This window comes from Mustela putorius, unplaced genomic scaffold (genome assembly GCF_011764305.1).
Source record: "Mustela putorius furo isolate JIRA1106 unplaced genomic scaffold, ASM1176430v1.1 tig00000487_pilon_pilon_pilon, whole genome shotgun sequence".
Lineage (NCBI taxonomy): Eukaryota > Metazoa > Chordata > Mammalia > Carnivora > Mustelidae > Mustela > Mustela putorius.
The window spans coordinates 6,092,064-6,118,891 of NW_025421399.1; the positions used below are offsets into that span (position 1 = coordinate 6,092,064).

The 26,828-nt window shown below is 56.0% G+C and overlaps 1 protein-coding gene across 2 annotated transcripts; it reads left to right on the forward strand.

Moving 5' to 3' along the window:
• Window positions 1-7,451: 7,451 nt before the first annotated feature.
• Window positions 7,452-26,828, forward strand: ACE (angiotensin I converting enzyme). Of its 2 annotated transcripts, XM_045080883.1 has the most exons (25): window positions 7,452-7,793; window positions 8,387-8,554; window positions 9,132-9,228; window positions 9,922-10,065; window positions 10,521-10,712; window positions 11,292-11,389; window positions 11,760-11,932; window positions 12,326-12,549; window positions 12,877-13,021; window positions 13,321-13,419; window positions 13,686-13,808; window positions 14,138-14,349; window positions 15,074-15,210; window positions 16,052-16,210; window positions 16,495-16,582; window positions 18,559-18,702; window positions 18,860-19,051; window positions 20,253-20,350; window positions 20,555-20,727; window positions 22,589-22,812; window positions 23,126-23,270; window positions 23,573-23,671; window positions 25,468-25,590; window positions 25,964-26,151; window positions 26,280-26,828. In XM_045080883.1, exons 1-25 carry the CDS (start codon window positions 7,527-7,529, stop codon window positions 26,507-26,509), a joined length of 3,942 nt encoding a protein of 1,313 aa, XP_044936818.1. In that variant the 5' UTR covers window positions 7,452-7,526; the 3' UTR covers window positions 26,510-26,828. The 2 variants fall into 2 exon arrangements, with proteins under 2 accessions (XP_044936818.1, XP_004749265.1); XM_004749208.3 differs by lacking the exons at window positions 7,452-7,793; window positions 8,387-8,554; window positions 9,132-9,228; ... (7 more) ...; window positions 13,686-13,808; window positions 14,138-14,349 and adding an exon at window positions 14,364-14,933.

A 26,828-nucleotide genomic window follows, 5' to 3' on the forward strand; every position in this document is an offset into this window, starting at 1 on the left:
CTCAGGTCACGATCCCCGGGTCCTGGAATCGGGCCCCGCATCGGGCTCTCTGCTCCACAGGGAGTCTGCTTCTCTCTCTCTCTGCCTGCCTCTCTGCCTACTTGTGATCTCTCTCTGTCAAATAAATAAATAAAATCTTTTAAAAAAATAAATAAAATGAAGAGAGTTGGGGCGCCTGGATGGTGCGTAGTCAGTTGAGTGACGGACTCTTGGTTTCCGCTCAGGCCATGATCTTGGGGTCCAGGATCGCGTCCTGGCATGGAGCTCTGTGCTCACTGCAGAGTCGGCCTGGGACTCCCTCTCCCTCTGCCCCTTTGGCTGGTGCTCTCGCTCTCTCTCGCTCTCTCTCTCTCTCAAATAAATTTTTAAAAATGAAGAGAGTAATAAACACAACATTTAGGGGAGTTAGTCGGGGGTGTATGGAGGAGCAGAAGACGGGAAAGGGAAAGCCGGGTCCCAGCTAGATGAGAATAATGAGGCAGAGGGAGTTTATAGTGTTCCTTTTATTATGCTTCATAACATACATTAGCTATCATGCCTATACACGTATTTATATTATTTATACTGTATATATATTACATTAAAAACATTTTTTAAAAACAGAAGGCTGCCTCCAATACCCTAATTCCATTTGCTTTGCAACATAGCGTTGTCATTTCCCTGCCACCGACACATGGGCAACTGGGCTCTGCCTCACTCTCTGCTGCGACCCCAGCACGCAGAGGTGCCTGGCTCTAACAAGGTCTCAGTAAATACTTACAGAGTGAAATAAAGCATGCAAGCTTGTGAACAGATGGAGACTGTTGGAGTTATCCAACTGAGCTGCTCTGTGTCCACTAAAGGCACAGAATGGTGTGCTGTAAGTAACCTGGCAACAGGTGCACATCAGGGAAATGTAGGATTCCAGTTGGAAGTGCTCATCTGACCCTCATGAGCACCTTCAAGGACCCCTGCGGGTCTAGGGTTCCATTTGGAGGCAGCCGGGGTAGATGAGCCTTAAAGTACTCTGCAAAGCTAGGATTCCATGTGTCCGTGGTGGGATGGCCTCTGGGGGAAAGGGTCATACAGTCATCACGATCATAACCCAGACCCTACACAGATAATTCTGGAAAGCAGTGGAGCACGAGCCTAGAGCCCAGGGAGGCCTGGGCTGGAGGTGTGGATTCAGAAGCTGTCTTCAATCCCACAATCTACCCTCAAAATCTTAACTCTAGGGCTGCACTGCCCAACCAAAAACCATTTGCCCCATGTAGCTATTGAACATCTGAAATGTGGCCAGTGTAACTGGATTTTAATTTTCTTTGATTAATTTTTTTTAAGATTTTATTTATTTATTTGACAGACAGAGATCACAAGTAGGCAGAGAGGCAGGCAGAGAGAGAGAGAGAGGAGGAAGCAGGCTCCCCGCTGAGCAGAGAGCCTGATGTGGGGCTCGATCCCAGGACCCTGGGATCATGACCTGAGCCGAAGGCAGAGGCTTTAACCCACTGAGCCACCCAGGCGCCCCTGATTAATTTTAATTTAAAAACAGAAGCAGTACACCATGTTTTTCCATTGAACAAAACTCCATTGCTGTGGTAAGATTACATTTCACTGTAACTTGACAGTTTAGCATCCAAATTGTGATGTGTAAAATGCACACCAGATTTTTAAGACTTAGCACACACACACATAAAATATCTCGTTGTTTTTCTAATGATTGCATGTTGAAATACTATTTTGGATATATGTTTTAAATAAGAAATTATTGTTATATCAATGTTACTAAAATTAATGTTACCTCTTTCTTTTTACGTTTTATTTTTTTTTAAGATTTTATTTATTTATTTGACAGAGATCACAAGTAGGCAGAGAGGCAGGCAGAGAGAGTGAGAGGGAAGCAGGCTCCCTGCTCAGCAGAGAGCCTGATGCGGGACTCCATCCCAGGACCCTGAGATCATGACCTGAGCCGAAGGCAGCAGCTTAACCCACTGAGCCACCCAGGTGCCCCTTTTTACGTTTTTAAGTGTGGTTCCAGAAATTATATAATTCTGTATGCAGCTTTCATTGTATTTCTGTTGGACAAACATTTCCACCAGTCCAAGAAAGTCCCACTGGACAGTGCTAGTTGAATCTAAATAAACTGTGCTTACCCTGACCCCCCAGCATCTTTGTTTTTTTTTTTTTTTAAAGATTTTATTTATTTATTTGACAGAGAGAGATTACAAGTAGGCAGAGAGGCAGGGAGAGAGAGAGAGGGAAGCAGACTTCCTGCTGAGCAGAGAGCCCGATGCGGGACTTGATCCCAGGACCCTGAGATCATGACCTGAGCCGAAGGCAGCGGCTTAACCCACTGAGCCACCCAGGCGCCCGCCCCAGCATCTTTGTTACCCCCCTCCCATACCCGGCTCCCCTACTGGGCTCCTGGGGGCCTTCCTCTCTCAGATTCTGCCTTCCTCCCAAGGAATCTGTCTTGTTTGTCCTCTCCAGCCTGCTGGAGCCTTCTTCCTCCCAGCTCCTCAGCACCTTCTACTGATACTGCATGTGGCCTCATGGACCTAATCTTCTCTTTACCCTGCTTTTTTACATTAAAGGCAACACTCTTGTATTTCTCTTTCGGCCCAGTGCCCTGCACGTAACGAACAGGAGTGGATGGTTTTTAAAATATTAATACCATCTTGTTTTTGTGTGACAACTGACAAGGAATCTGTCTTCATTTTCTCACAACCCCTCGAGGGAGGATGGGTAGAGCGTCTACAGCCATTTTACCCAGGATGAAACTGAGGCTCAGAGAGGTTATTTTGCTCAGGTCATAAGACTTTAAGTGTGGCCCCAATTTTTCTGGCTCCTAATCCATCCCCTACACTGTGCTTTGGGGGCCTGTATGAATTAATGCTGAATAAATATGGAAAAGAGAGATTAGCAGGGATTAAGGAAACTAGAGCTATTTTGGGGCTGGGCTCTGAGAGATGGGTGGGTTTTATTTATTTTTTTTAATTCACTTGTTTTTAAAGATTTTCATTTATTTATTTGACACACACTACACAGAGAGAGAGAGAGAGCTCACAAACGGGCAAAGCAGCAGGCAGAGGGAGAGGGAGAAGCAGGCTCCTCGCTGAGCAGGCAGCCCCACATGGGGCTCTATCCCAGCACCCTGAGATCATGCCCTGAGCTGAAGGCAGACACTTAACCATCTGAGCTACCCAGGAGCCCCAGGGGTTTTAGCTAAGCATGAGTAAGTGGGTATTTGGTAAGAGACCCACAGTTTCTCTAAAAACCTGTCAATAATCAGGAGTCTTCTTGATGAACATAGAATGATAGAAATAAACCCTTGGGCATGTTTTTTTAATAAATCCAATTCCTATAGTATAAAATCCCCCCCTTTCTCGAAGTGTACAGTTGAGTGGTTTTCAGTATGCTCACAGTTACGCCAGCATCCCTGCTAATTTCAGAACATATTCATCATCCCATGAAGAAACCATACCGTTGGCACTCACTCCCAAGTCCCCTCCCCACATCCCTGGCACCCACTAATCCTTTTTCTGTCTCTATGGATTTACCTATCCTAGAAATTTCACATGAATGGATTTATAAAATATGTGGCTTTTCGTGACCAGCTGCTTTCACTTAGCATAATGTTTTCAAGGTTCATCTGTGTTGTAGCCTGAACAGCACCAATATTCGTAGTGTATAATCAATTCTTCATTTCATTTTATGGCAGAATAATATTCCGTTGTATGAATATACTACCTTTTGTTTATCCATCCATCAGTTGATGGACATTTGGGTCATTTTCCATTTTTGGCTATTGCAAACAATAACATGCTGCTTTGAGCATATGTGTAAAAGTATTTTGTGCGGACACTTCTTCAGTTCCTGGGTACGTACCACGGAATGGGGTTGCAGGGTCACATGGTAACTTTATGGTCAACAATTTGAGGAATTGCCAATCTGTTTTCCCAAAGTGGCTGCACCATTTTACAATCCCACTAGCAATGTAGAAGGATTCCAGTTTCTCCACATCCTCAAAAAAAATTTTTTTTTTAAAGCAATCTCTCCACCCAACATGGGGTGTGAACTCACAACCCAGAGATCAAGAGTCACGTGCTCTTCTGAATCAGCAAGTCAGGTGCCCTGTCTTACTTATTTTAGGCATCTTGGTGGGTGTAAAGTGGTAACTCATTCTGTGGTTTGACTTGCATTTCCCTGATTAATGAAGTTGAGCATCTTTTCATGTGCTTTTTGGTCATTGTGTATCTCTTTGGAGAATATCTATTCAAATCCTCTGCCCATTTTTACATTGAGTTATTTGTCTTTTTGTTAAGTTGGAAGAGTTCTTTATATATTCTGGACACAAGTCCCTTATTATAGGCATGCTTTGCGAATACTTTCTCCCATTTCATGGCTTGTCTGTTCATTTTCTTGTTGGTGTCCTTTGAAGCCCAAAAGGTTTTAATTTTGACAAAGTCTAATTTATCTAATTTTTCTTTTGTCACTTGTGCTTTTGGTGTCACATCTAAGAAACTATTGCCTAATTCAAGGTCAGAAATATTTATATCTATGTTTCTTCTAAGCTTTTTATGATTTTACCCCTTACATTGTCTATGATCTTTTTGGGTTAGTTTTTATAAACAGTATGAGGTGGGCGTCCAACTTTATTCTCTGGCAGGTAGAAATCCAGTGTCCCAGAAGCATTTGTCAAAAAAGAATTTCTTCCCTTTCCCTCTACCCCGTTTAATTGTCTGGGTATCCTTATCAAAAACTCAACTGAACATAATTTAAGGATTTATTTATAGACTCTAAAATTTTATTCCATTTTGGGGCATATTTTCTAAGGGTTTTTTCCCCCTCAAACTGTGATAGCTGGTGATCCCTCCTTCCCTGGAAGAGAGGAGGAGATAGGGAGTGATCTCCCAAGCAGACTGCATTTCCTTTGTTGGTTCGATCATCCATAGCTCTTTGCACTGGCCTAACCATAATGACCTCCTCCTATAGGAATCAGAACAACCTCCATTGATTTGATGGCGTCTGGGAAGTAACTGACCGTCTCTCTTTCCTACCTCTCAAGGTTATTACCATTATCAAATTAGATAATTCCCACAAAAGAATTTAGGAGGTCTAAAGTGCTATCCAAATGTAATTGTATTCTTATTATACCTCTCCCTCATGAATAGAACCCTAAAGAGAGAGGGGGGGGTTATTTTTAACTTTTACTCATTGAGATCAAGGTTGTAACATCAATATTATTGCAAATTCCAAATTAGTGAGCTTTGGTCCTTCCTGTTATTCCTGCAAGAGGCTGGGAGCCTGCCACCTGGCAAGCGAGTATGAATGATGTTTATTCCTTTTATCCACAAAGTGAGCCCTTCCTTGAATGAGGGCTTACTTTGTGCCAGGCGCTGTGCTGAGCTCTGGGAAAACCAGAGACTAAGGCAGACCCAGTCTCTGTCTTCTGGCACTGATGGTATAGTGGGGAAGCAGGCTCCCAGAGTGAACCATCCTTAGGGAGGTGCAGGTGATGCCTTCAACAGCCCTCGTATCTGTTTGCTCCACATAAACCATGGAGATGAGATTATCTTCCAACCCATTTACCTTGGCTTCTTTTTTCAATGAGGCAGAAGCTGTCCCATGCTGAACTCAGTCCCTAACCCAGATGTTCCATAGACATCATCACAGTGCCACATAGACCTGAATGGACCAGCCTGCTCTGCTGCCCTCCTAGATCCGGTTCTCAGAGGGAAGCTCTTCCGAGGGCAGACCCGCCTGAAACCTACCTCCATCCTGCTTTCCTTGGGTTTCTTTTCTGACTACAGAGAAAGGCTCCCTAGTTACAAGCTAAGCCTTCCACTCTGCCCCTCCTCCCCCACCCTGACCCTTCCTTCAGGGCCTGAAGGGGTGTTAGACTCCACACGGCACCCCCCAACCACTGCCAGCCGCCAATGGAGACTCCTCCCTCCCAGAAGACAGCAGCTCACCTGGACCACCCGAGAGCCCGCATGGCTCTGGGAGGGAGAGCCCAGGCCCACTGCTGCACCCTCAGCCTGGGCGCTCCCCCTTGCTAGGGCAGTCACAGGGGTCCACCTAGCCAGCCCTGAGATGCACCAGTGTCCCTTGGTATGAGGGAAAGCCAGAGGGCCCCTAGTTATCTACCCTCTTCCCCTCCCTGTCCCCCGTCCACCCCATCCTCCTGCACACACCTCTCCCTGCCATCCTGTCACCTGATTAGTCATCTCGGGCATTTCCGTCACAGCCTCCTGTGCACACTCCATATGACAAGGGGAGCCCATGTGTCCCTCGGAGCCTCAGGTACCGGGCACTGTCCACACCCAGGCACCCAGACACAGGGATTCCCAACTGCTTGGAGCAGCTGAATGGGTTGGGGAACCACCCACCGTGGTCTCTTTCCTGCTTCTTCTGCTCTGCCTCTGGCTCCTTCCACCACCCCTCCCACTCGCTTGTCCGCTTCTAGGGACAGACACCGTAGTGCTGAGGAGTTAGGGGAGGACCTTCCGCTGCCACAACCACCTCAGGCAGATGCCACTCTCTTCCTTCCCTGTGCTTGTCCCCCGGAGACGTGGATGACACAGGAAAAGAATGATGGGGCGTGTGGGGACCTGAGGTGACTTGGAGCAAGCCCCTCAAACCGCAGTCTTCATTTCTTCATCTGTCACAGTGAGGGGATAAATTCTCATCTGAAGGCTCCTCTCGTCGTTCGCAAAGGCTGCGAGTCTGTGTGGTTGCTTCTGCGTAAGACACAAGGGCTCGCGTCCCCAGAGGGAAGGGGCATGCGTGCCAGCGCTCCTGTGCCTCTAGACAAACCCTCCCAGCACAGCCCCTCCGTTCTCCTCCCTTTCCTGGTAGTCCCCCAGCCAGTCCCCAGGTGAACCTCGCGGCAGCACCTCCCCCAGGCGCCTCCAAAGCGGAAACTTTCCCCCGGGGCCGGTGCAGGTCACACCCCCTCCCCCCAAGGCCTGGTGGAGAAGCTGGACCCGGTGACTGATCATTAACCCCATCTCTGCTGCGCTGGCGGCGCCGCGGACGGCTCCCCCACTTTGTCACTCCGGAGACGCCTGGGGCGGTTCGGCCGGGAGACGGAGCCCCGGAGATCGCGGGGCTCCCGGGTGCCTGCGCCGAGGCTGGGCGATGGGAAGGAGAGGGCACCGAGTGCAGACTGGGCTATTCCGGCGAACTGCTGGCTCGCTCAGCCTCGGAGGTCTGTGTGTGTCGGGACGGTCCCCCCTTCCAGCCTCCTCTGTGAGAGCCTGACCTGAGCCCCATCCGCCACCCCCCGGGCGACAGCTCGCGGGGGGCCGCCTTGGCCCCTCCCCGGGCCGGCGCCCCTGCCCAGGCTGGCCAGGAAGCGTCGGTCCCCGCCCCGCTCGCTTAGGCCCGCAGCCGGGGGACTTTGGAGTCGGGGAGGAAGCTAGCGGGGCGGGGAGGTGGGGGTGTGTCGGAAGGCGGCGGCGGGGTTTTATAATCCGCAGGCCGGGCGCGGCGCGGGAGAAGGGGCAGCGCCGCGCCGTGCACCGCGCACCGCGTACCGCGCCATGGGGGCCGCGTCGGGCCGTGCGGGGCGGGGGCCGCCGCCGCCGCTGCAGCTGCTGCTCCTGCCGCTGCTGCTCCTGCCGCCGCGGCCGCCCGCAGCCCTGGCGCTCCACCCCGACCTGGAGCCCGGAAACTTTTCCGCCGACGAGGCCGGGGCGCAGCTCTTCGTGCAGAGCTTCAACTCGAGCGCCGAGCTGGTGATGTACCAGAGCACGGTCGCCAGCTGGGCGTACGACACCAACATCACCGAGGAGAACGCGCGGCGCCAGGTGGGCGCGCGGGCCCGGGGCGGGGACGGGGCCCGGACGCCCAATCACAGGCCTGCGGCTGGGCGCTGGGGGGCGGGGAGTCACGGCCGGGCGCGCGCCCCCGGCCCCTGAGCCTCGGGGACCCGGTGGGACCCGCGGACGCCGCCGACCCCGCTGCGCCCCATCAGACCGGCGATGGATGTCCCAGCACGGTGCTGGGCGCATGGTCCGTCCCCAAGAACCAAAATGGATAAGGCTGGCTCGCCTGACCTCGAGTCACCCCAGGTTGCAGCGCCCCGGGATGACATCGGGCTGGGTCAGAGGCAGTCTTCTCCGAGGGTGCCCTCTCTGCTCTGGGCCCTCATCCTCGGTAGCCGCTACCTACCCCTCTCTCACTGTTCTGTCACTGCTCATCACTATCTACCCTCCCCTCCGCCCGCCTCTCTTCTGGTCCCAGTTTCTGCTCCGCCGCCCACCTGAGGCAGATTCCCCCAGCTCCTGACCCCCAAGAAGAGGGAGCAGTGCTTCCCCAAGCCCCAGTGTCCAGGAGACCCTGGCCTTCCTCCCCTTGCCCAGCACTATGGCCTCTGCTGTGTCCCCTCCGGTGCCCACAGGAGGAAGCAGCCTTACTCAACCAGGAGTTTGCTGAGGTCTGGGGCCAGAAGGCCAAGGATCTGTACGACCCAATCTGGCAGAACTTCAGCGACCCCATCCTGCGAAGGGTCATCAGCGGTGTTCGCACCCTGGGTCCTGCCAACCTGCCTGTGGAAAAGCGGCAGCAGGTGGGCCTGGTGGGCCAGACGGTGGATGCAGATGTATCAAGCATGCCTCCTAGGGCTGCCCTGGGCGGACTGGGGAAGCCTGGCAGGAGGGGTCTCCGGAGTCTGTACACGTCCTGACTGGGAAGCCTCTGTGAGCACAGAACGGCTCCCTGAAACATTGATTTCTCCTGGAGTTGGGGTATAGAAAGTGAAATTCAAGAAAACAGATGAAAAGGGGGTTTTCAAAATGTTGCCATAGTCCGGTGTGGTTTATGGGCTTCTGAACGATGAGGAGGACTGAGAGGGCATTGAGGCCAGAGGGAAAGAGATTTGCCCTCACTGCGAGGTGGTGACCGAGCTGGGACTTGAAGCCCATCCCAAATTCTAAGGACACTTGTTTCCATGTCTGCAGGCTGCCTCCCTGGGAAGGGGAATCAGTATATTAGTGATCAGAGTGTCCTGAGTGCCACAAGGGGCCTTGCCCAAGCCACCTGCCCTCTCCGGGCCTCCTTTTCATCCCAGCAAAAAGAGGAGGGGGCAGCCCAGTGGTATCTGGGGGCTGTTTGATGCTAACATTTTCCACACTCTAACTCCCCAGTACAACTCTCTGCTAAGCAACATGAACAGGATCTACTCCACAGCCAGGGTCTGCTTCTATCCCAACAAGACTGCCATCTGCTGGTCCCTGGACCCAGGTATGGCTCTGTCTCTAATTGTCTCTGCTGGGGCTTCCCAGCCCTCCCCCACAGCCCTGCTGCACCCAGGAAGAGGGTGTGCTTAACAGGAGGCCCATGGAGGGAGTGGGTAAACCAAAGGCATTGACCTCCAATTGGGACTGGACTGTCAGTTGCCCCCACCCCTGCTTCTGGCACACTGATTTCTCATACCTCCAGCCTCCAGCTCCCACCCCACCCAACCCCCACCCCCATGGGTGCTTTGGCCTCTCCCATCCCCACTAACCTTCCTACTGGCTGCCTGGTTTTGCCCTTTCATGAGTCCTCAGAGTCTCCCAAGAGCCGTCCACAGAACATAGACCCCTTGTCACTTCTGCCTAAACCTCCCCGTCTCCCCCAACACCGACACCCCCGTCCACGAGGCAACCTGAGGTTAGCTGCTCCAACCCATGAGGCATGAAAGGTCTGTCTGGGTTTTGGCCTCTGGATGGCCCCTTTGTGTGCACCGCCTTAGCGCCTCACTTCCCTAGGGACCAGGACCCCTCTTGTATAGGTCCCAGCCCCAGCCCACCCTGGCTGCAGGTGGCCTTTGGCTTGGGGGGCATCATGATGTTGAGGAACCAGGTAGAGATGGTGAGGACTGGCGTGGGAGCGCTCCTGAAGATGGCTGCTGCCTTCAGTGGAAACAACTGACCCTGCTCCCCCATGTCCCAGAGCTCACCCACATCATGGCCATCTCAAGAAACTACGCCCTGCTACTCTACGCCTGGGAGGGCTGGCACAATGCCGTGGGCACCCCGCTGAAGCCGCTGTACCAGAACTTCACCACCCTCAGCAATGAGGCTTACCAGAAGGATGGTGAGTTGACCCACCCCACCCCTGGTGTGAGCGAGCGCTGCCCTTCCCAGCTTGCCAGCAGCTCAATCCACAGTCCATCCACAGTCCCCTCGGAGCCCGACCCCTGAGGCAGACAGAGCAGCTGTTGCCATATTCCGACTCAAGGTCGTGCAGCTAGTGGATGGTGGCGCTGGCTCGAGCCGCACCCGCATCTGCCTCCCTCCAGGCTGCCGCGGGGCCCTCGTGCTGCCCCTCCCGGCACACATCGGAGCCCCAGCACTCATCTTCACCATGCCAGGATCTGTTTAGCTGGAGTTGGAACAACCCTAGTTGGAAGATCCTAGAGCGGCGGTCCCTCAGCCATTTTTCCCAGCTAGCTGGCAGATTAGGCAGGCTCTGAGCCCGGAGGATGGGGAAGCAGGTCCACGAAGGTGCCAGAACCTTGGGTCTGAGCTGCACCCCAACAACCCCCTCAGGCTTCGCAGACACAGGGGCCTACTGGCGCTCCTGGTATGAGTCACCCACCTTCGTGGAAGATCTGGAGCACCTCTACCATCAAGTGGAGCCCCTCTACCTGAACCTCCACGCTTACGTCCGCCGCGCACTGCACCGCCGATATGGAGACAGATACGTCAACCTCAAGGGCCCCATTCCTGCACACCTGCTGGGTGAGGACCTTGCCTCACCTCCACATGTGTCCCATGGACTCTCCTCGTGTCTCTGGTTGTCCGGCCCCATCCTGTGTGCTCCCCCACGGACAACCCCCGTGGCTCACTCCACAACCCCATGAAGCAGGTGGCCCTTCTCAATCACCAGGGCTGTTCCTGCTTTTCAGACAGGGACCCGGAGGCGTGAGGCGCGTAGACTTGGCAGAGGGCAGAGGACAGAGAACTGGTGAAAGGTGGAGCTAGGAGTTACACTACAGACTTTTGACTCAAGGTCCACTGGGGGAGCAGTAATCATCTTAGATATATCCTAGGAAGCAAGCCTGGGCTTGGCAGTGTGAGCCCAAGTGATACTGCTGGGGTCCTTCCGGCTGTTGCCAGGGCCCTTGCCAACCCCGGGGGATCTGGAGCATTCGGGAGCGTGAGTGGGCCTGAGGGGGTGAGCAGTCTACTACCCTTGAGTGCCCCGGGTTCAGGTGCCAGGGACCCAGAGGGCTGTTCGGGGACACATGAAGGGAAGCAGGCAGGAAGGAAGCCAGCCAAGCAGGGAGCTAAGCTGACTGGCTCCCCTCCTCTGTCTAGGGGACATGTGGGCCCAGAGCTGGGACAACCTCTATGACATGATGGTGCCTTTCCCTGACAAGCCAAGTCTCGATGTTACCAGCACTATGGTGCGGAAGGTAAGCTCGGGGTTGGGCTGGAGTGGGGGGCAGCATGAAGGCATCAGATGGGGGGGAGGGGCAGGAAGAAGATACAGGAGGGAGATGGGTCCCCCGCTTTCTAGAGAGCACTAGCCCGGAGTGTGCATGCCAGCAATGAGCTGGGGTTTGTGTCGGGAGCGAGATGCTGGCCCCTCCCTCCAGGACCCCACAGGTGGGGTGTGGGCAGCCGTCTGCTTTTACTGACCCACTGTGGTTAGTGGGGGCCCTGCCTCTGGGAAGGGAGGCCACCAGAGCAGGGCCTGGGCAAGGAGCCGAGCTAGGTGGGAGCCACAGTGAGCTCCCACAGCTGGTCCCTGACTTGTACCTGCTCCCCCCGCCCCTCCCCCAGGGTTGGAACACTACGCACATGTTCCGGGTGGCGGAGGAGTTCTTCACCTCCCTAGGGCTGTCGCCCATGCCCCCTGAGTTTTGGGCAGGGTCCATGCTGGAGAAACCAACCGATGGGCGTGAGGTGGTGTGCCACGCCTCTGCCTGGGACTTCTACAACAGGAGAGACTTCAGGTCTAGACGTGGGAGGGGAAAGGGGGGTCTGGAGCTCCAGGAAGGGTGGGCAGACTGGGCACAGAGAAGCCAGTTCCCCAAACCACCTCTTCCCTGAGCCCTGACACTATCTGGTGGGGCTGGGTCTATTCCAAGGCTATTGGGCATATGAGACACCGTAGGCCGCCTTCCTTTGGCAGCTTTGGCAGGCAGCAGCTCTTGACATTGGAATGGAGGAAGAAGGCCCTGCGTGTGGGCTGGGGCAGGGCAAAGGATTCGTATGTTTCCACCAGCTCCTTCGAGGCCCAGGGCAGTGCCCAGCTGGCTCCTTTCCCTTAGGTGCCGGCCTCCCCATGCTCTGGCCCTTGCCCTGCCCTGTCCTTCACCCTCACCCTCGCCATCTCCCTGCCCCAGGATCAAGCAGTGCACGCGGGTCACTATGGACCAGCTGTCCACGGTGCACCACGAGATGGGCCACGTGCAGTACTATCTGCAGTACAAGGAGCAGCCCGTCTCCCTGCGCCAAGGGGCCAACCCTGGCTTCCACGAGGCCATCGGGGATGTCCTGGCGCTCTCCGTCTCCACTCCTGCACATCTGTACAAAATTGGCCTGCTGGACAATGTCAGCAATGACATGGGTATGGGGGGTGGAGAGGACCCAGCCCGGCCCCCCCCCCAGGACCCCATTCCAGCCCACGCCCCCTCCTGCCCTTCCTGACTCTGCCTCTCCGCCCCAGCTCAGGCAGGTTTGGGGATCCACCTGGAGCCTCACAGCTCACCCCAGGTTCCAACTGGACACTGCCCAAGGGCCCTCTTCCAAGCAGGGCTCCATGGCTGTGAAGGCCGGCCTTCCCTTCTCTGCATCGGCCACCCCCACCTCCTGCCGGCTCCGGCCCGGGCCCACCTCTTCTCGCTGGACCCCCATCTCCCTCTGACCTCCCTCTTCTCGTCTCCTCTTCCAACAGAAAGTGACATCAACTTCTTGTTGAAGATGGCACTGGAAAAAATTGCCTTCCTTCCCTTTGGCTACTTGGTAGACCAGTGGCGTTGGGGGGTCTTTAGTGGGCGTACCCCCCCTTCCCGCTACAACTTTGACTGGTGGTATCTTCGGTGAGTAAAGAGGGAGCAGGAAGGGCCTAACCCCAAGTTTTCCCTCCTCCCTCTCCTGGGCCCCCAGGAGCCTCCTGCCTCCATCGGTCCGGTCGCATCCTCTCTCATGTTGTCTCTACCCTTTTCCCTACCCATTCTTTTCTACCCCAAACTCCCTCCTCCGGGAAGTCTTCCACAGTTCACCAGAGGGGGACAGGATGGCCCGGTGGGAATACCTGCTTCACAGCATTTTCTGCAAAGGCTAAGTCAGACTGTGTGCAACTCTTATGTCCTGAGGCAATTTAACCATCCTCTTCTAGAACCAAGTATCAGGGGATCTGTCCTCCAGTGGCCCGAAACGAAACCCACTTTGATGCTGGAGCTAAGTTTCATGTCCCAAATGTGACACCATACATCAGGTACCAGTGCCCCTCCCCCCACCCAGTTCCGTCCCACTGTTCGTCCCCCTCCCCCTTCTCAGGGCTGATCCCCACACTCTTCTGGGCACCCCCCCAAGGGCCTGGGATCTCAGTGGGCCTCTTTCTTGAGCTAGGGTGGGTTCTCCCTTCTCCCCCAAGGCGGCCCGTGTGGTCTGGCCTCTGCCGGCTCCGGGGCTCCGGGGCTGAATGGTGCCTGGGCGAAGGCTTCCCCACCACTCGCCCTAACGCCTGCCCTGTACCTGCAGGTACTTCGTGAGTTTTGTCCTGCAGTTCCAGTTCCATCAGGCCCTGTGCAAGGAGGCAGGCCAACAGTACCCACTGCACAAGTGTGACATCTACCAGTCCACCCAGGCGGGGGCCAAGCTCCGGTGCGTAGGGGGAGCAGCAGGGCCAGTGGGAGGGGAGGGGAGGGGAGAGGTGGGGAGAAGACGTATCTGGAGGGCAACTGGCTGCCCATGGGAAAACCACAAGGCCCTACTGAGGGAAGGCACCTTCCCTCCCTCCCAGCCCCTTCTTTCTGTCCTCAAGGATTTACGGAGTAGGCCTCTGGCGGGTACAACACAGGATGATGTCCCGGGCCCCTCGCTAGAGCTCCTAGTCCCCAGAGTCTTAATGTTGCTGCTCTGACAGGCCAGCGGGCACGGATGTGGGGGGGCGGTGTCGTACGCTGGTCTGAGTGCCCTGTGCCCACCAACAGGGAGGCGCTGCGGGCAGGCTCCTCGCGGCCCTGGCAGGAGGTGCTGAAGGAGGCGATCGGCACAGACACCCTGGACGCCCAGCCGCTGCTTGATTACTTCCAGCCGGTCTACCGGTGGCTACAGGAGCAGAACGAGCGCAACGGGGAGGTGCTGGGGTGGCCCGAATACCAGTGGCGGCCTCCGATGCCCAACAATTACCCAGAGGACATCGGTAAAGCCTGGAGTGAGGGTGGGGCTGGCTAACGTAAGTTTTTGGTTCTGGGCTCTGGACTCAGGACCCCTGGTTCCTGGTTCCTGGTCAGCCGCTCCCAGCTGGGCCCTGGCACCCTGCCCTTAAGGCCCCCCTGGGCCCCGGCACCCTGCCCTTAAGCTAAGACAGCCCAGCGCCCTGAGCTCATCACGGGGCCTTGGGGTGGGAGTGAGCATGCCTTTTCCCCAGCATTCTAGGGAGGGGGTGCCCAGATCTGAGGCCCCCCCAGGGGCAAGCTGGCGGGCACACTGCTCTATGAGGTCACATTGCAGGCTCCGCTCTTATTGGCCGGGGGACTGTGGCTACAGGGCTCTGCTCTCCTGCGGCCATGGGCCAAGGTTGGGCTGCTCCAGGACTGCCCAGCCTCTTCTTCCTCCTACTCTGCTGTGGGCACCCCATGCTGGTCCCCAGCCAGGAAACCACCCACCAGGTGACAACCAACCAGGCAACAACCAACCAGACAGCAACAACCAACCAGGCAACAACCAGCAGCCAGAGAACAACCAGCCAGGCAACAACCAGCAGCCAGACACCCCAGAGCCCAAGTGGGACCAGCTGGGGGGTGGGGCGGGGCCTGGGAGGTACGGGGGTAGGAGCAGGAGGCTGGGGCAGGGGCAGGCTCAGGCCAACCCGCAGCAGAAGGCAAGGGGAGGCCTCGTCTGTTTCCCTCCACTTTGTTCCACAGGCATGGTGACCGACGAGGTTGAGGCCAGAAGGTTTGTGGAGGAGTATGACCGGAGGTCCCTGGTGATATGGAACGAGTATGCCGAGGCTAACTGGAACTATAACACCAACATCACCACAGAGGCCAGCAAGATCCTGGTAGGGGCCCTGCCCCCGCCCCATGCTCGCGCACACGCGCACACACTCACGCACACGGGCGGCCCACATGTGAACTCCTGCCCCCCGGGACCGAGCCTCAAAACCCAAGATAGCACAGAGCAGGCTGCCCCCTCCCTCCCTTAGGGCAGGGGGCATGGGGGGAGGCTATCAGAATTTGTGAAAAATCCAGATGTGATATTTAAAATAATACTCAACTTCAGATTTGGGTGGGCATATACTCAATGCCTAAAAATGTTGTCTTTCTTTACCAAGCAACCTATTGTTCATAGTAGAATGATTTGCACAGACACAGGGGAGACTAGAGCTGGGTTTTTAGGTTGAAAGCCCCTGTTTGCCACCACAGTAAGGACCCGCGGCCCCTCACCCCTTCCCGGCCTGTGTAGTGCACGCAGGTGTATGCGAGGAGAGCCCTGGAGAACCGTTTCTTGAGGACCGCTGTGAACGTTACGGCTGTTGCCTTTAGTCCTCATCTGCCTTTGCAAAACCAGCGATCTTGTTCCCATTTTACAGATGGGACCCTGAGGCTCGGAGAGGCCACAGAACTAACAGCAACCTGTCCCCATCCTAACAAGATACACGGGGCGCGTCCCCTTCTGTCTACCAGGAATGTCCTGTGTGACACTGGGCTTCTGTTGAGGGGCACACACTGCATCCAAGACCCCATAGACGGTCCAGGTTGAAGAGCAAAGGCAACAACTTGACAAAACTGCCCCGTCCCGCGGCAACACCCAGTCCCTTCCACTCTCCCCGTGGCCCCTCCACCATAGAAGCCTCTCCAAAGCTCCCAGATGGCCTGGCATGGTTCCCCCTTTGCCCTCAGCTGCAGAAGAACATACAGATGGCAAACCACACCTTAAAGTTCGGCACCTGGGCCAGGCAGTTCGATGTGACTAACTTCCAGAATGCCAGCATCAAGCGGATGATAAAGAAGATTCAGGACCTAGAGCGGGCAGCGCTGCCTGCCAACGAGCTGGAGGAGGTATGTGGCTTTTGGGGAGCAGGGAATGGAAGGTCCAAGGTCAAGACCAGGTCCCAGCTCGGGGGACGGAGCCCAGTACAGGGTCTGGCCTTCCTGCTGCTTCCTCTTCCTCTATCTGCCGTGACATCTCCCCAGTTGGCATCACCTGTAGAACTCCTGAGAAGGCAGCACCTTTGGGAACACACTCCCCCAGCTCCATAGGTCCCCCTCTGCACTTGATGGTGCCTGGGGCAGAACAGGTAGCAAAGGGGGGCAGCTTGCTGTCTGTCTCCTTCCTCCTGCAGTACAACCAGATCCTGCTGGACATGGAAACCACCTACAGCGTTGCCTCTGTGTGCCACGCCAATGGCACTTGTCTGCAGCTGGACCCTGGTGAGCGCGCGTGGGGAACGAGAGGGCAGGTGGGGAAGGCTGGCGTGGGCAGTGTTAGGGGTACTGGCCCATTGAGGGGGTCAGGGTCTCCTGACCCGGTAAAGGGCACCCACTTTACCTCTGCTCTGACCGTGGCTCTCCATGGGTCCATGCTGCTGCTTCCTCTGGGTCCCCCCTGGACTCCCTCTTTTCCTCTCTGCACTCTGCACCCATCAGAGTAGAGGGTACCTCAGACTTGTCAGCTGAGTGCTTATACCCACAACTAAGGAGAGTAACTCTCGGTTTCTTCCTTCCTCCCCCCAGCCCATGTCTTTCCTACCTTCTCTCGCCGTCTCCTTGCCCCCCCCCCCCCCCGCACTGAGGCCACGGCTCATGGAACCCACCTCCCGCTCGAAGGAATGCCCCGGGCCTTCCTCATCCCCTTCTCCCTCCACACTGGCTGGTTCTTCTTGGCTTCTCCCCTTTGGAAGAGCTCCCCCCGGACCCTCGAGTACCTGCGCACAGATACGCTCTGTCCTCCCTCCCAAGGGTTGGGGAGCTAGAGCCATAAACATTCTTCCTGAGGAATCACTACCCAGAAACCATCTCTTCCTGGCCCTCTGCCCAAGTCCCTCATTAGAACAATGACAAATAGAAGGGGAAATGGAAAATAAACAGGAGAGAGAGACAGTTTTCCTGAGACAGGGTTTGACCTACGGTTTGTATACACGGGGAGGCACGCACAGAGTTGCGGGGGGCGTATGCGCGCCTGTGTGCGTGTGTGTACACATGTATGTGGAAGAGGGTAGCCTTCAGCCTCTCCCCCGCCCCCGCCACCCCACCCCCCCGTCAGTTAACCTCTTAATCCAGGCCCAGGCCATCAGATCAGTGCCATTAGTAAAATGAGGAAGCACCCTCAAAAAACAATACTCACATCAGCAGAGGGCAGAAGTGAAATTCTCACAATACATTTTTTTCCCCAAACAATGCATTTGAATATACTTTCTCGGGAGAAGTAGATATCATGAAGCATATTCTGAAATAGGGAGAGAGCACAAGTCAGATAGTAAGGTACAGGTGGTCCCAAAGGCTGTCTACTGTCTTCCTGCTCAGGCCGGGGAGGCCAAGAACAGGCACCGCCCTTGAGGGGGGTGGGGGGCTCCAAAGTGCCACGTGAGCTCAGGCCCTCCTTGTCCCAGCTCTGCCAGGTGTGTGTCAGCTCCGTGCAAGCCATATGGAGAAGGCTGCACGCACAGTGTGGCTCTGACCAGACCCAGACCTAGGACTCCGGCCTTCCTGACGGCACTGGGATGGCTCTCTGTACTTTGTCTCCACGGGCATCCTTGATTCCGTCCAGTTTGCCAGCAATTGGTGCTAGATGGCGTGGGCCCCATGAATACTCAGAGATCGATGGGGAGTGTGCCCACTCAGGGCCCTTGTGCCCCCCATTTGATTTTTACATCACCCCCCGTGAGTGCTGGCATCTCCCCATTTGAAAGATAGGGGAAGAAGGGTCCCATGACTCGTGAGGTTATTTTGGGGTCAGTGGGAGACTAGACAGGAACTCAGGTCTTGTGCCCTCTAAGCCATTTGTCCCTCCCACGGAGAGGGTGAGCAGGAAATCCGTGGTGACCAGCAGCTCTGGAGTCCGGGCCTTTGGTTTGTGCCTGGCTGGGCCACTTCCTGGCTGGGGGAAACTGCCGTGTTGCCAAAACGCTCATGTGAAAGCCAGTGCACCCCTCACAGGGCTGTTGCAAACTTGAAGTGGTGTGCAGGTCCCCTGAGCCCAGGGACGGCCACCAGGAAGCCTCTGTAGAAAGCTCAGGAGCCTTTCTCCCATGTCCCTGGACAGGCTGCCTGGATAGCCCTCTTCATGGGACTTCCCAGCTGGACCCCAGCCTCAAACTCCTATGACCGAGTCCACTTTATAGGAGGTGGGAGTTGAGCCGAGAGCTCGAGGTTCCAGCCCTTCAACTCCTTCCAACTCCTTCCCGCAGATCTGACGAACTTCATGGCCACATCCCGGAAGTATGAAGATCTGTTGTGGGCTTGGAAGAGCTGGCGGGACAAGGTGGGGACAGCCATCCTCCCTTTCTTTCCCAAGTATGTGGAACTCGCCAACAAGGCTGCCCGGCTCAACGGTGAGTCCCTCCCGCCATTATGGCCGGCTCTAGGGTCCCAGCCCCGCTGGGGCCCTCAGGAGGGTCCTCGGAGCCTCCTACACTTGGTGAGAGGGAGGTCCCTAGAGGAGGGGGAGGGCGGGGGTGCTCAGGGACTGGTCGGGTGTCCCCTCTGCAGGCTACGAAGATGCAGGGGACTCCTGGAGAGCCATGTATGAGATGCCGTCCCTGGAGCAAGACCTGGAGCAGCTCTACCAGGAGCTGCAGCCGCTGTACTTGAACCTGCACGCCTACGTGCGCCGGGCCCTGCACCGCCACTACGGGTCGCAGCACATCAACCTGGAGGGCCCAATTCCCGCTCACCTGCTGGGTGAGGACAAGTACCGGGGCGGGGGCGGGACCGGGACGGGGGAGGGGCAGGGGCGGGGCTGGGGCGGGGCCGGGACCAGAGCCCGGATGAGGGAGGGTGGGACCAGTGCTGTCCAAAGGGCGAGGTGAGGCTGGGAGGGACCGTCAGGTGACGCCTTGGGCGGAGAGAGCGAAGATTTGAGGCTGAGGGAATGTTGCCAGGGCTGGGGTGGGGTGGCAGCTAGGTGTGCGGGCATGAACCCCCTCCTTGTCTTGAACACCCCATTTGCTACGGAGCCCCATGGTACAGAGCACCCGGATGGAGCAGCGGGAGGATTCATAATTTTCCGGGAGACCCTATCACCCATCCCCGCTCAAGGCAGCACAACGCTGGGGGTGCGAGCTGGGAGTGAGAAGCTGGGCCTCCCCGAGAGGCGGCACGTGAGCAGAGCCTTCAAAGATGAGAGAGGATCCCACAGATGGAAAAAGTAGCGGTAGAGAGAAGGGCAGACACGATGCTCAGGCCAGGGCAGAGGGAGTTAGGAGCACAGAGGACCACATGGAGAGTGTAGAGCCATTGCAACCTCTGGACCCTCGTGTTTTCAGAGCTTGTAAGCTCAGATGCCCAGAAGGCAGGAAGTAGGCAGTGGAAGACAGTGACGGATGGTGGGCAGGGAGGCAAAACAGAGGCTCCCCGGTTCCTGTCCGTCCCTGCTGGGCCACTGAGGACACAGCCCTAGGGGGCTTATTGCTATGAGCAGAGAGGCCAGACAGGGCCACAGATCACTTGCCAACCACGAGGGAGACCCCAAGAAGCTTGACCAGGTTTGGGGACCTCGTAGCCCAGGACCCCAGCCATCCTTGACCCACACTGGTGAGACCAAGAATATCTGAGGAGACATCAGCTTGATGACTGTGAAACACAGACCCCCACAGGGGAGGCACCAGGCCCAAGTGGCCCCAGGAGCGGGAGGCCGAGCTGAGGCTTTGAACTAAGACCTTAGCACTCAGAGCAGATAATGACTTCGTGCACTGGATATACAGGCTGAAGACCATGTGTATCAAATGCCAGATACCATTTGCAAACAGCAGGTGCTCAAGAGAAGCTGTTAAGATCCTAAGACGGGGGTCTGGTTCCCTTTCCATGGGTGATGATGCTGAGTCTGAGAAGTAACATCGGTCTCTCCTCTCTCTCTGCCTTCTCTTCCCCTACCTGCCTCCAGGGAACATGTGGGCTCAGACCTGGTCCAACATCTATGACTTGGTGGTGCCCTTCCCTTCAGCCCCCAAGATAGATGCCACAGAGGCCATGATAAAGCAGGTGCACACTGGGCTCCTCGTCATACTTCTGCCCCTCCAGGGCAACCCCCGGGCACAGGGGAGGGGAGACCTCTGCCTCAGTGGGAGATGGCCCTCTGATTTAGGAATTCCCTCTGGCTTGGCCTTCTCACAACCCCCACCCCAACCGTAGCACATAGTCTAGCCCCTTAGTCCCCAGTTTGGACAGAGCTCCCTCTGCTTGCAGGGCTGGACTCCCAAAAGGATGTTTGAAGAAGCAGACAAGTTCTTCACCTCCCTGGGGCTATTGCCTGTGCCCTTTGAGTTCTGGAACAAGTCAATGCTGGAGAAGCCAACTGATGGGAGGGAAGTTGTGTGCCATGCCTCTGCCTGGGACTTCTACAATGGCAAGGACTTCAGGTGTGTCCAGGTAGCAGTCAGGGGACTATATCCTGAACCCAGTGGGCAAGGAGATGAGCCAAGTAAAGGTTCTCCTATTGTCCCCTCAGCCAAAGTGAGCAGAAAAAAGCACAGGGACCAGAGATTAGGATGAGGGTCAAGAGCCTTGGGCCTGACCCCAGCTTGGCCATTGGCTTCCAGCGGGAAAACATTGTCTACCAGGCGAGGGTCTTCTCAGGCACTGGCCAGTCCTGGGTGTGAGCACTGTGGGAGGTGCCCAGGCTTCCCTCAGTCTGCAGCAGCCCCTGCTTATAGCAGGCCGTCTTCCTGGCAACATGTGCCTTTGACACAGAGAGGTACCTGAGGACACTGGGGGCTTCACACAGGCCCACCATTAGCAGAGGCTCAGAATCTGTCTTCATCGGAGGATCGTTATCTATTGCTGCCTAACAAACCACCTTAGTCTTAGTTCTTAGTAGAACTTAGTGGTAGAAAACAATCATTTGTTTAGTTCATGATTTTATTGGTCAGGAGCGCAGGCAACATGCAATGGACATGGCGCTCTTATGTACAATGATAGAGACCTCAGCTGCAGTGGCTCTGGTGGCTGGAGAGCATGGGGTGGGGACTTGGTTCTGGCTCTTGGTTGGGTTCCTCAGTTTTTCTCCATGTGGCATGTGCTAGGGCAGGAAGGTTCAAGCTGGCTTCTTTACTCACATGGTGGGTCCTTGGGCTGGGATGACTGGAGCAGCTGGGGGTTGATGGGACATAGGTCTGTTCAGGTAGCTTGGGCTTTGGCCCAGTATGAGAGATAGGCAGTCAGATTTCCTATCTGGCGGTTGGCATCCTCCAGAAAGAGCAAAAACAGCCAAGTCTCTTAAAGGCTAAATCCAAAACTGGCCAAGTCACTTCTGCCACACTTCATTGGCTAAAGCAAATCACAAGGACAACCCAGAGTCAAAGAAGGGAAAGACGACTTGGGAGACGTGGCAAGGATGACCTGCCATTATGGGTGAAGTGTCTTCTTATGAGAGTGGACACAGAGAGGCTAGAACAAAGCAGCCAGGATTCACTGGACTGCCCGTTCTTGATTCCCTCTTTCAAAGGCATGAGGACTGCAACTGTAGGGCTGGATGGAGACAGAATCAAGAGGGTGAGAGCCCCTCTGGGGGGGGGGTCTTTCCTTGTATGGGGAGTCATAGGAGAAGGTGGACAGATTCCAACCTGGATTCAGGGAAGCCCTTCCTGTACAATGACAGTACAATGACAAAAATATGGGGTCAACTGAACTGAAGGGCTCTGGTTAGATCCAAGGGAGAATTTCTTTGGTTCACAAAAGAGACTGAAGAAAGATGAAAAAGGAGGCAGGACCTCTGGCGTGGACAGCTCTCCAGATGACATTTCAGCCCGAGCCAGAGACCTCCTGGGGTGAAGATGTTTGCTGGTGTTGGGCACATGGGATGTAGAATGGCTCAGAATAACTGTTGTTTCCTTCAGGAAGCCTGAGTCTTGGAAGAGAAAAAAAAAATGTGTGCATGAAAAATCACAGTACCAAAAAAGAAATAGCACCCACATTCTCGAAAGTCCTACACAATCATAGCCAAGTGTCCCAATGCCGCTGGAGCAAGTACTTCGCACAGTTAGAAAGCAACATAGCAGTGAGGGCTGGAGTTATTCAGGGAAGTTGGAGGCAGAGAGATGGCCTGAATGACCATACCTTAAGGACTTCCAACCCTCAGATTGCCTCTTTCTCGAGCTTACTTCATGCCTCCTTTGGTTTTCCTTCCCATAATGCGGTGTTCCCTGCATAGAGCATTGATGGGCATGCGGTTCGTATACAGGGAGGACAGCAGGTCCCTTTGTCCCACTCCTTGTGTTCCAGGATCAAGCAGTGCACCACGGTGAACATGGAGGACCTGGTGGTGGCCCATCACGAAATGGGCCACATACAATATTTCATGCAGTACAAGGACTTGCCTGTGACCTTCCGGGAGGGTGCCAACCCTGGCTTTCACGAGGCCATCGGAGATGTGCTGGCGCTCTCTGTGTCTACCCCCAAGCACCTACACAGTATTAACCTACTGAGTAGCGAGAGCGGCGGCTATGGTGAGAGAGGAATGGGAGGTCCTGCTGGACAGAGGGACTGAGAAGGGCCAGTGAGCTTGGGAGGCTGTAGGAGGGCCCTTGATGGCTCACAGGCAGCAGCTGGGACAGAACAATGGGGAACAAGGAGGCCACCAGCTTGGTGAGCCGGAAGGACAGAACCCGTCATACCAACCCAAGAGGCAGGTCGCTGTGCCCAGAGAGGCACAGCCCACTCCTCCCCTCTTTAGCCGCTGCACACCCATCCAGGCTGAGCTGCTGGGATGTGGCAGGAGGCAGGTGGAGATCTGACGACCAGGGTCCCTTCCCTTGGCAGAGCAAGACATCAATTTTCTGATGAAGATGGCACTCGACAAGATCGCCTTTATCCCCTTCAGCTACCTCGTTGACCAGTGGCGCTGGAGGGTATTCGATGGAAGCATCACCAAGGAGAACTACAACCAGGAGTGGTGGAACCTCAGGTTCTAGAATGTTCCCGTGAGGCTGTGGGTTGTGGGAGGGTCTCCATCAGTATCTGTGTGTCTGCATGTGGGGTGTGTGTATGGTGTTTAGAGAGGGGATGTGTCTATGAACAACACATGAGTGTGAGTGTGTGTAAGTGATGAGGGGCACAGGGGCTGATTGTGCACGAGGTACAGCACACCAGAATCTGGAGTATCCAGAGTAGCTCCAAGGGCAAGTAGCTCTTTATTTCAAAAACGCCAACTCTTCCTGACTTGATTCTTTCCAAATCCTCCCTCCAACATACCTTTCCCCTTGACAGGCTGAAGTACCAGGGCCTCTGCCCCCCAGTGGCCCGGTCTCAAGGGGACTTTGACCCAGGGGCCAAGTTCCACGTTCCTTCAAGTGTGCCCTATATCAGGTAAAGGGGAGGGAAAGAGGCCATTCAGTCTTTGAAGGGCCGTTGCTGCCCTGTGGGGAGCTACCTGTCTGGGTGACCTGGAGGGCCTGGCTGCATGACACACAGTGCCTCGGTCTCTCACCTGAAACCAAGGCTCCCTGTTGTTTCACACTTTTGACGTGATGAGAGTCTCTCCCCTCCAGGCAGTTGAAAACAGAAACCCTACTATAATTGGCTAATGGTTACAAGACCTTGGTTGGATAGTTAACATTATTAACCGTGACCCATGACCCTTGGCTAGATCATGACCTAAGAACTTTCTGGTTTTTATTTATTTATTTATTAGGGGTTTTTTTTTTGTTTTTTTTGTTTTGTTTTGTTTTTATTGGACACAGAGAGAGAAAGACCACAAGTAGGCAGAGAGGCAGGCAGAGAGAGAGGAGGGGGAAGCACGCTCCCTGCTGAGCAGAGAGCCCAATGTGGGGCTCAATCCCAGGACCCTGAGATCATGACCTGAGTCTAAGGCAGAGGCTTAAACCACTGAGCCATGCAGGCGTCCCGAACTTTCTGTTTTTAAAACAAGATTGTGATTCCTTTACTATACATTCACCATATTGCCTGTGATAAAAGTTGTGCCTGGAAGAACTTCTATACACTAAATCCAGGGTTAGAGACCCAGCTGGATCTGGGGCCCAGGAAGGGTCTAGAGAGACCTAAAGAGGGAAGGGCCCAGATGTCTCTGAACTGCAGGGAGCTCAGACCACCCATGAGGCAAGGCGGGGGGCAGGGGTGGAGGGGGTGAGGGCTGTCCCAGGAGGGCTGTGGCTACCTCTAGCCCTTGCCACCTTCAGTCCCAAGAAGGCCAGTGAGGGAGGATTCGTGCTCACAATGCCCATCTTTCCCACCCTAGCACCTGGCATGATATTGCATATAGTCAAGATCTAATACATAAGTGTGGGTTGGGTGAATTGTTTCCAGAGTCCAGGAAGGGAGAGAAAGCCTGCTCAGATGTTCCAGAGAGCAACCTTGGGCAGGGGACCAAGGGGACTGAAAGGTGCCTCAGAACAGCCAACCTGGACAGTACACGAGGTTGACCTGTAAGAAGGGCCCCTACCTGCTTTCTGCACTGGTTTCCTTCTTCCAGGCTGGCACTAGCTTTCCCATGGAAGCCAGGCCCAAGTGATGGTTAGCTTCTGAGCTTAGTGTAGATAATTCTCCAGGCAGGGGTGGATGAAGGAGACACATTCCAAATTCTGACCAGCAACCTTGGCAAAGCACTTTTAAGAAATGCCAGGAAAGTCAGTGGTACATGGCTTGTGCCCAGCATTCAAAGTGGGAGGCCTGCACTGCTAGTTTGGGACATTCTGAACCAAGTGCAGAGAATTTGCTGTGGCCTTGACCGGCAGATTTCTACCAGGGAATCCCTGCTGTTTGGGATAAAGGAGATCATTTGCGCTGGCTTCCTTGCCCAGACCACCCTGCCAGGTGCACGTGACCCTGGAGCCAACACCTGGCCTCTGCCTGTATCTAACCCAGACCTCACTGCTTTGGAAGCAACCTGCCAAAACTTTGAAGGGCTCTGCTCTGACCCTCCTCACTCATGAATGATCACCAGACCTCCTCAGAACAGCCCTCCTGAGATGCAGCGGGAGACTCTCCTGTGGGAGGCATGGAACTAGGGAGCCTTGCTGACCCTGCAGACCAGAGGGTGTCCTCACCCTGATTGTCTGGCTGCAGAGGAAGGTGAGGGGCATTGGGGCTCGGTGGCACAGGTCCCCAGCCACCCCACCCCAAGGCCGTGCTTCCCTCCACGCCAGGTACTTCGTGGGCTTTGTCATTCAGTTCCAGTTCCACGAGGCTCTGTGTCAGGCAGCTGGCCACAAGGGCCCCTTGCACACGTGTGACATCTACCAATCGAAGGAGGCAGGGAAGCGCCTGGCGTGAGTGTTCTCCAGCTTTCTTTTGACCATTTTCTACCCTCTAACCCTTCAGCTTTGAAGAGCCGCGTGGGGCTCTTCTGGGAACACCTGCTGTCCGGGTGCCTCTGCTGGAGATTCCAGGTGGAGCCCGTGCCAGGGCCTTAATGTGCCATCCCAGTAGGGACCTACACCCCTCTGGGCCCGGGTCATCCCTCCCCTACTCCCACTCCCACTCCCCCAGGCCTGCCCAGGCCTTCCCAATCCCGAAGGAGGTTGATGCTCGTGGGGGGACGGGGGTGGGGTGGGGAGTGAGAATTAGGTTGGGGGGCTGGAGCAGGGAGCCTCCCCTCCTGTCCTTCTGACTCAGTTTCCCTTCTGCGGTGCTCCCCCCCAGGGATGCCATGAAACTGGGCTTCAGTAAGCCGTGGCCGGAAGCCATGAAGCTGATCACAGGCCAGTCCAACATGTCGGCGTCCGCCATGATGAACTACTTCAAGCCGCTGCTGGACTGGCTGCTCACCGAGAACGGGCGGCACGGGGAGAAGCTGGGCTGGCCTCAGTACAACTGGACGCCGAACTCCGGTACCGCTCCCCGTCCCCCTCCGCCCCGGGCGCGCCCCCAGAGCCCGCGCGGCCCGGCCCCGGGCCCCTCGGCGGCGCGTGACGCGTCGGCCCGCCCACCGCGCGCTCTCCTTGCCTCCCCCGCCCAGCTCGCTCCGAAGGCCCCTTCCCGGGCAGCGGCCGCGTCAGCTTCCTGGGCCTGCAGCTGGACGAGCAGCAGGCCCGCGTGGGCCAGTGGGCGCTGCTCTTCCTGGGCGTCGCCCTGCTGGTGGCCACGCTGGGCCTCACCCAGCGCCTCTTCAGCATCCGCCAGCACAGCCTCCGCCGGCCCCACCGCGGGCCCCAGTTCGGCTCCGAGGTGGAGCTGAGACACTCCTGAGAGGACCCCGGGCGGCCTGGGCCTGCCGGGGAGCGTCCGCCACCGACACACCAGACCCGGGGTGCGGGGGGCGGGGGGGGGGTCGTGCGCCGAGGCCCCACCGCCCCCCTCACGGCTCACCCCGGCCCGCCCTCCTCCTCCCACCTGGCGTCCCCCCCACCTCACCGTGCCTCGAACCCCGAACCCCGAGCTGACAGTCCGCCCTCCAGACCGCGAGCCCCCGCGGCCCCTGCCCCCAGATCCCAGGGCAGCCGTCCGCCTAACATGGAGCCCCGTCCTCGTCCCTCTCTGAATACAATTAAAGGACCTGCCTCCCCCA

Bases quoted from the DNA above. Each gene is read 5' to 3' on its own strand.
- ACE (XM_045080883.1), top strand. From the start codon at position 7,527: ATGGGGGCCGCGTCGGGCCGTGCGGGGCGGGGGCCGCCGCCGCCGCTG. The intron at 16,211-16,494 runs GTATGTGGCTTT...TTCCTCCTGCAG, and splicing joins CTGCCAACGAGCTGGAGGAG to TACAACCAGATCCTGCTGGA. The intron at 20,728-22,588 runs GTGTGTCCAGGT...CTTGTGTTCCAG, and splicing joins TACAATGGCAAGGACTTCAG to GATCAAGCAGTGCACCACGG.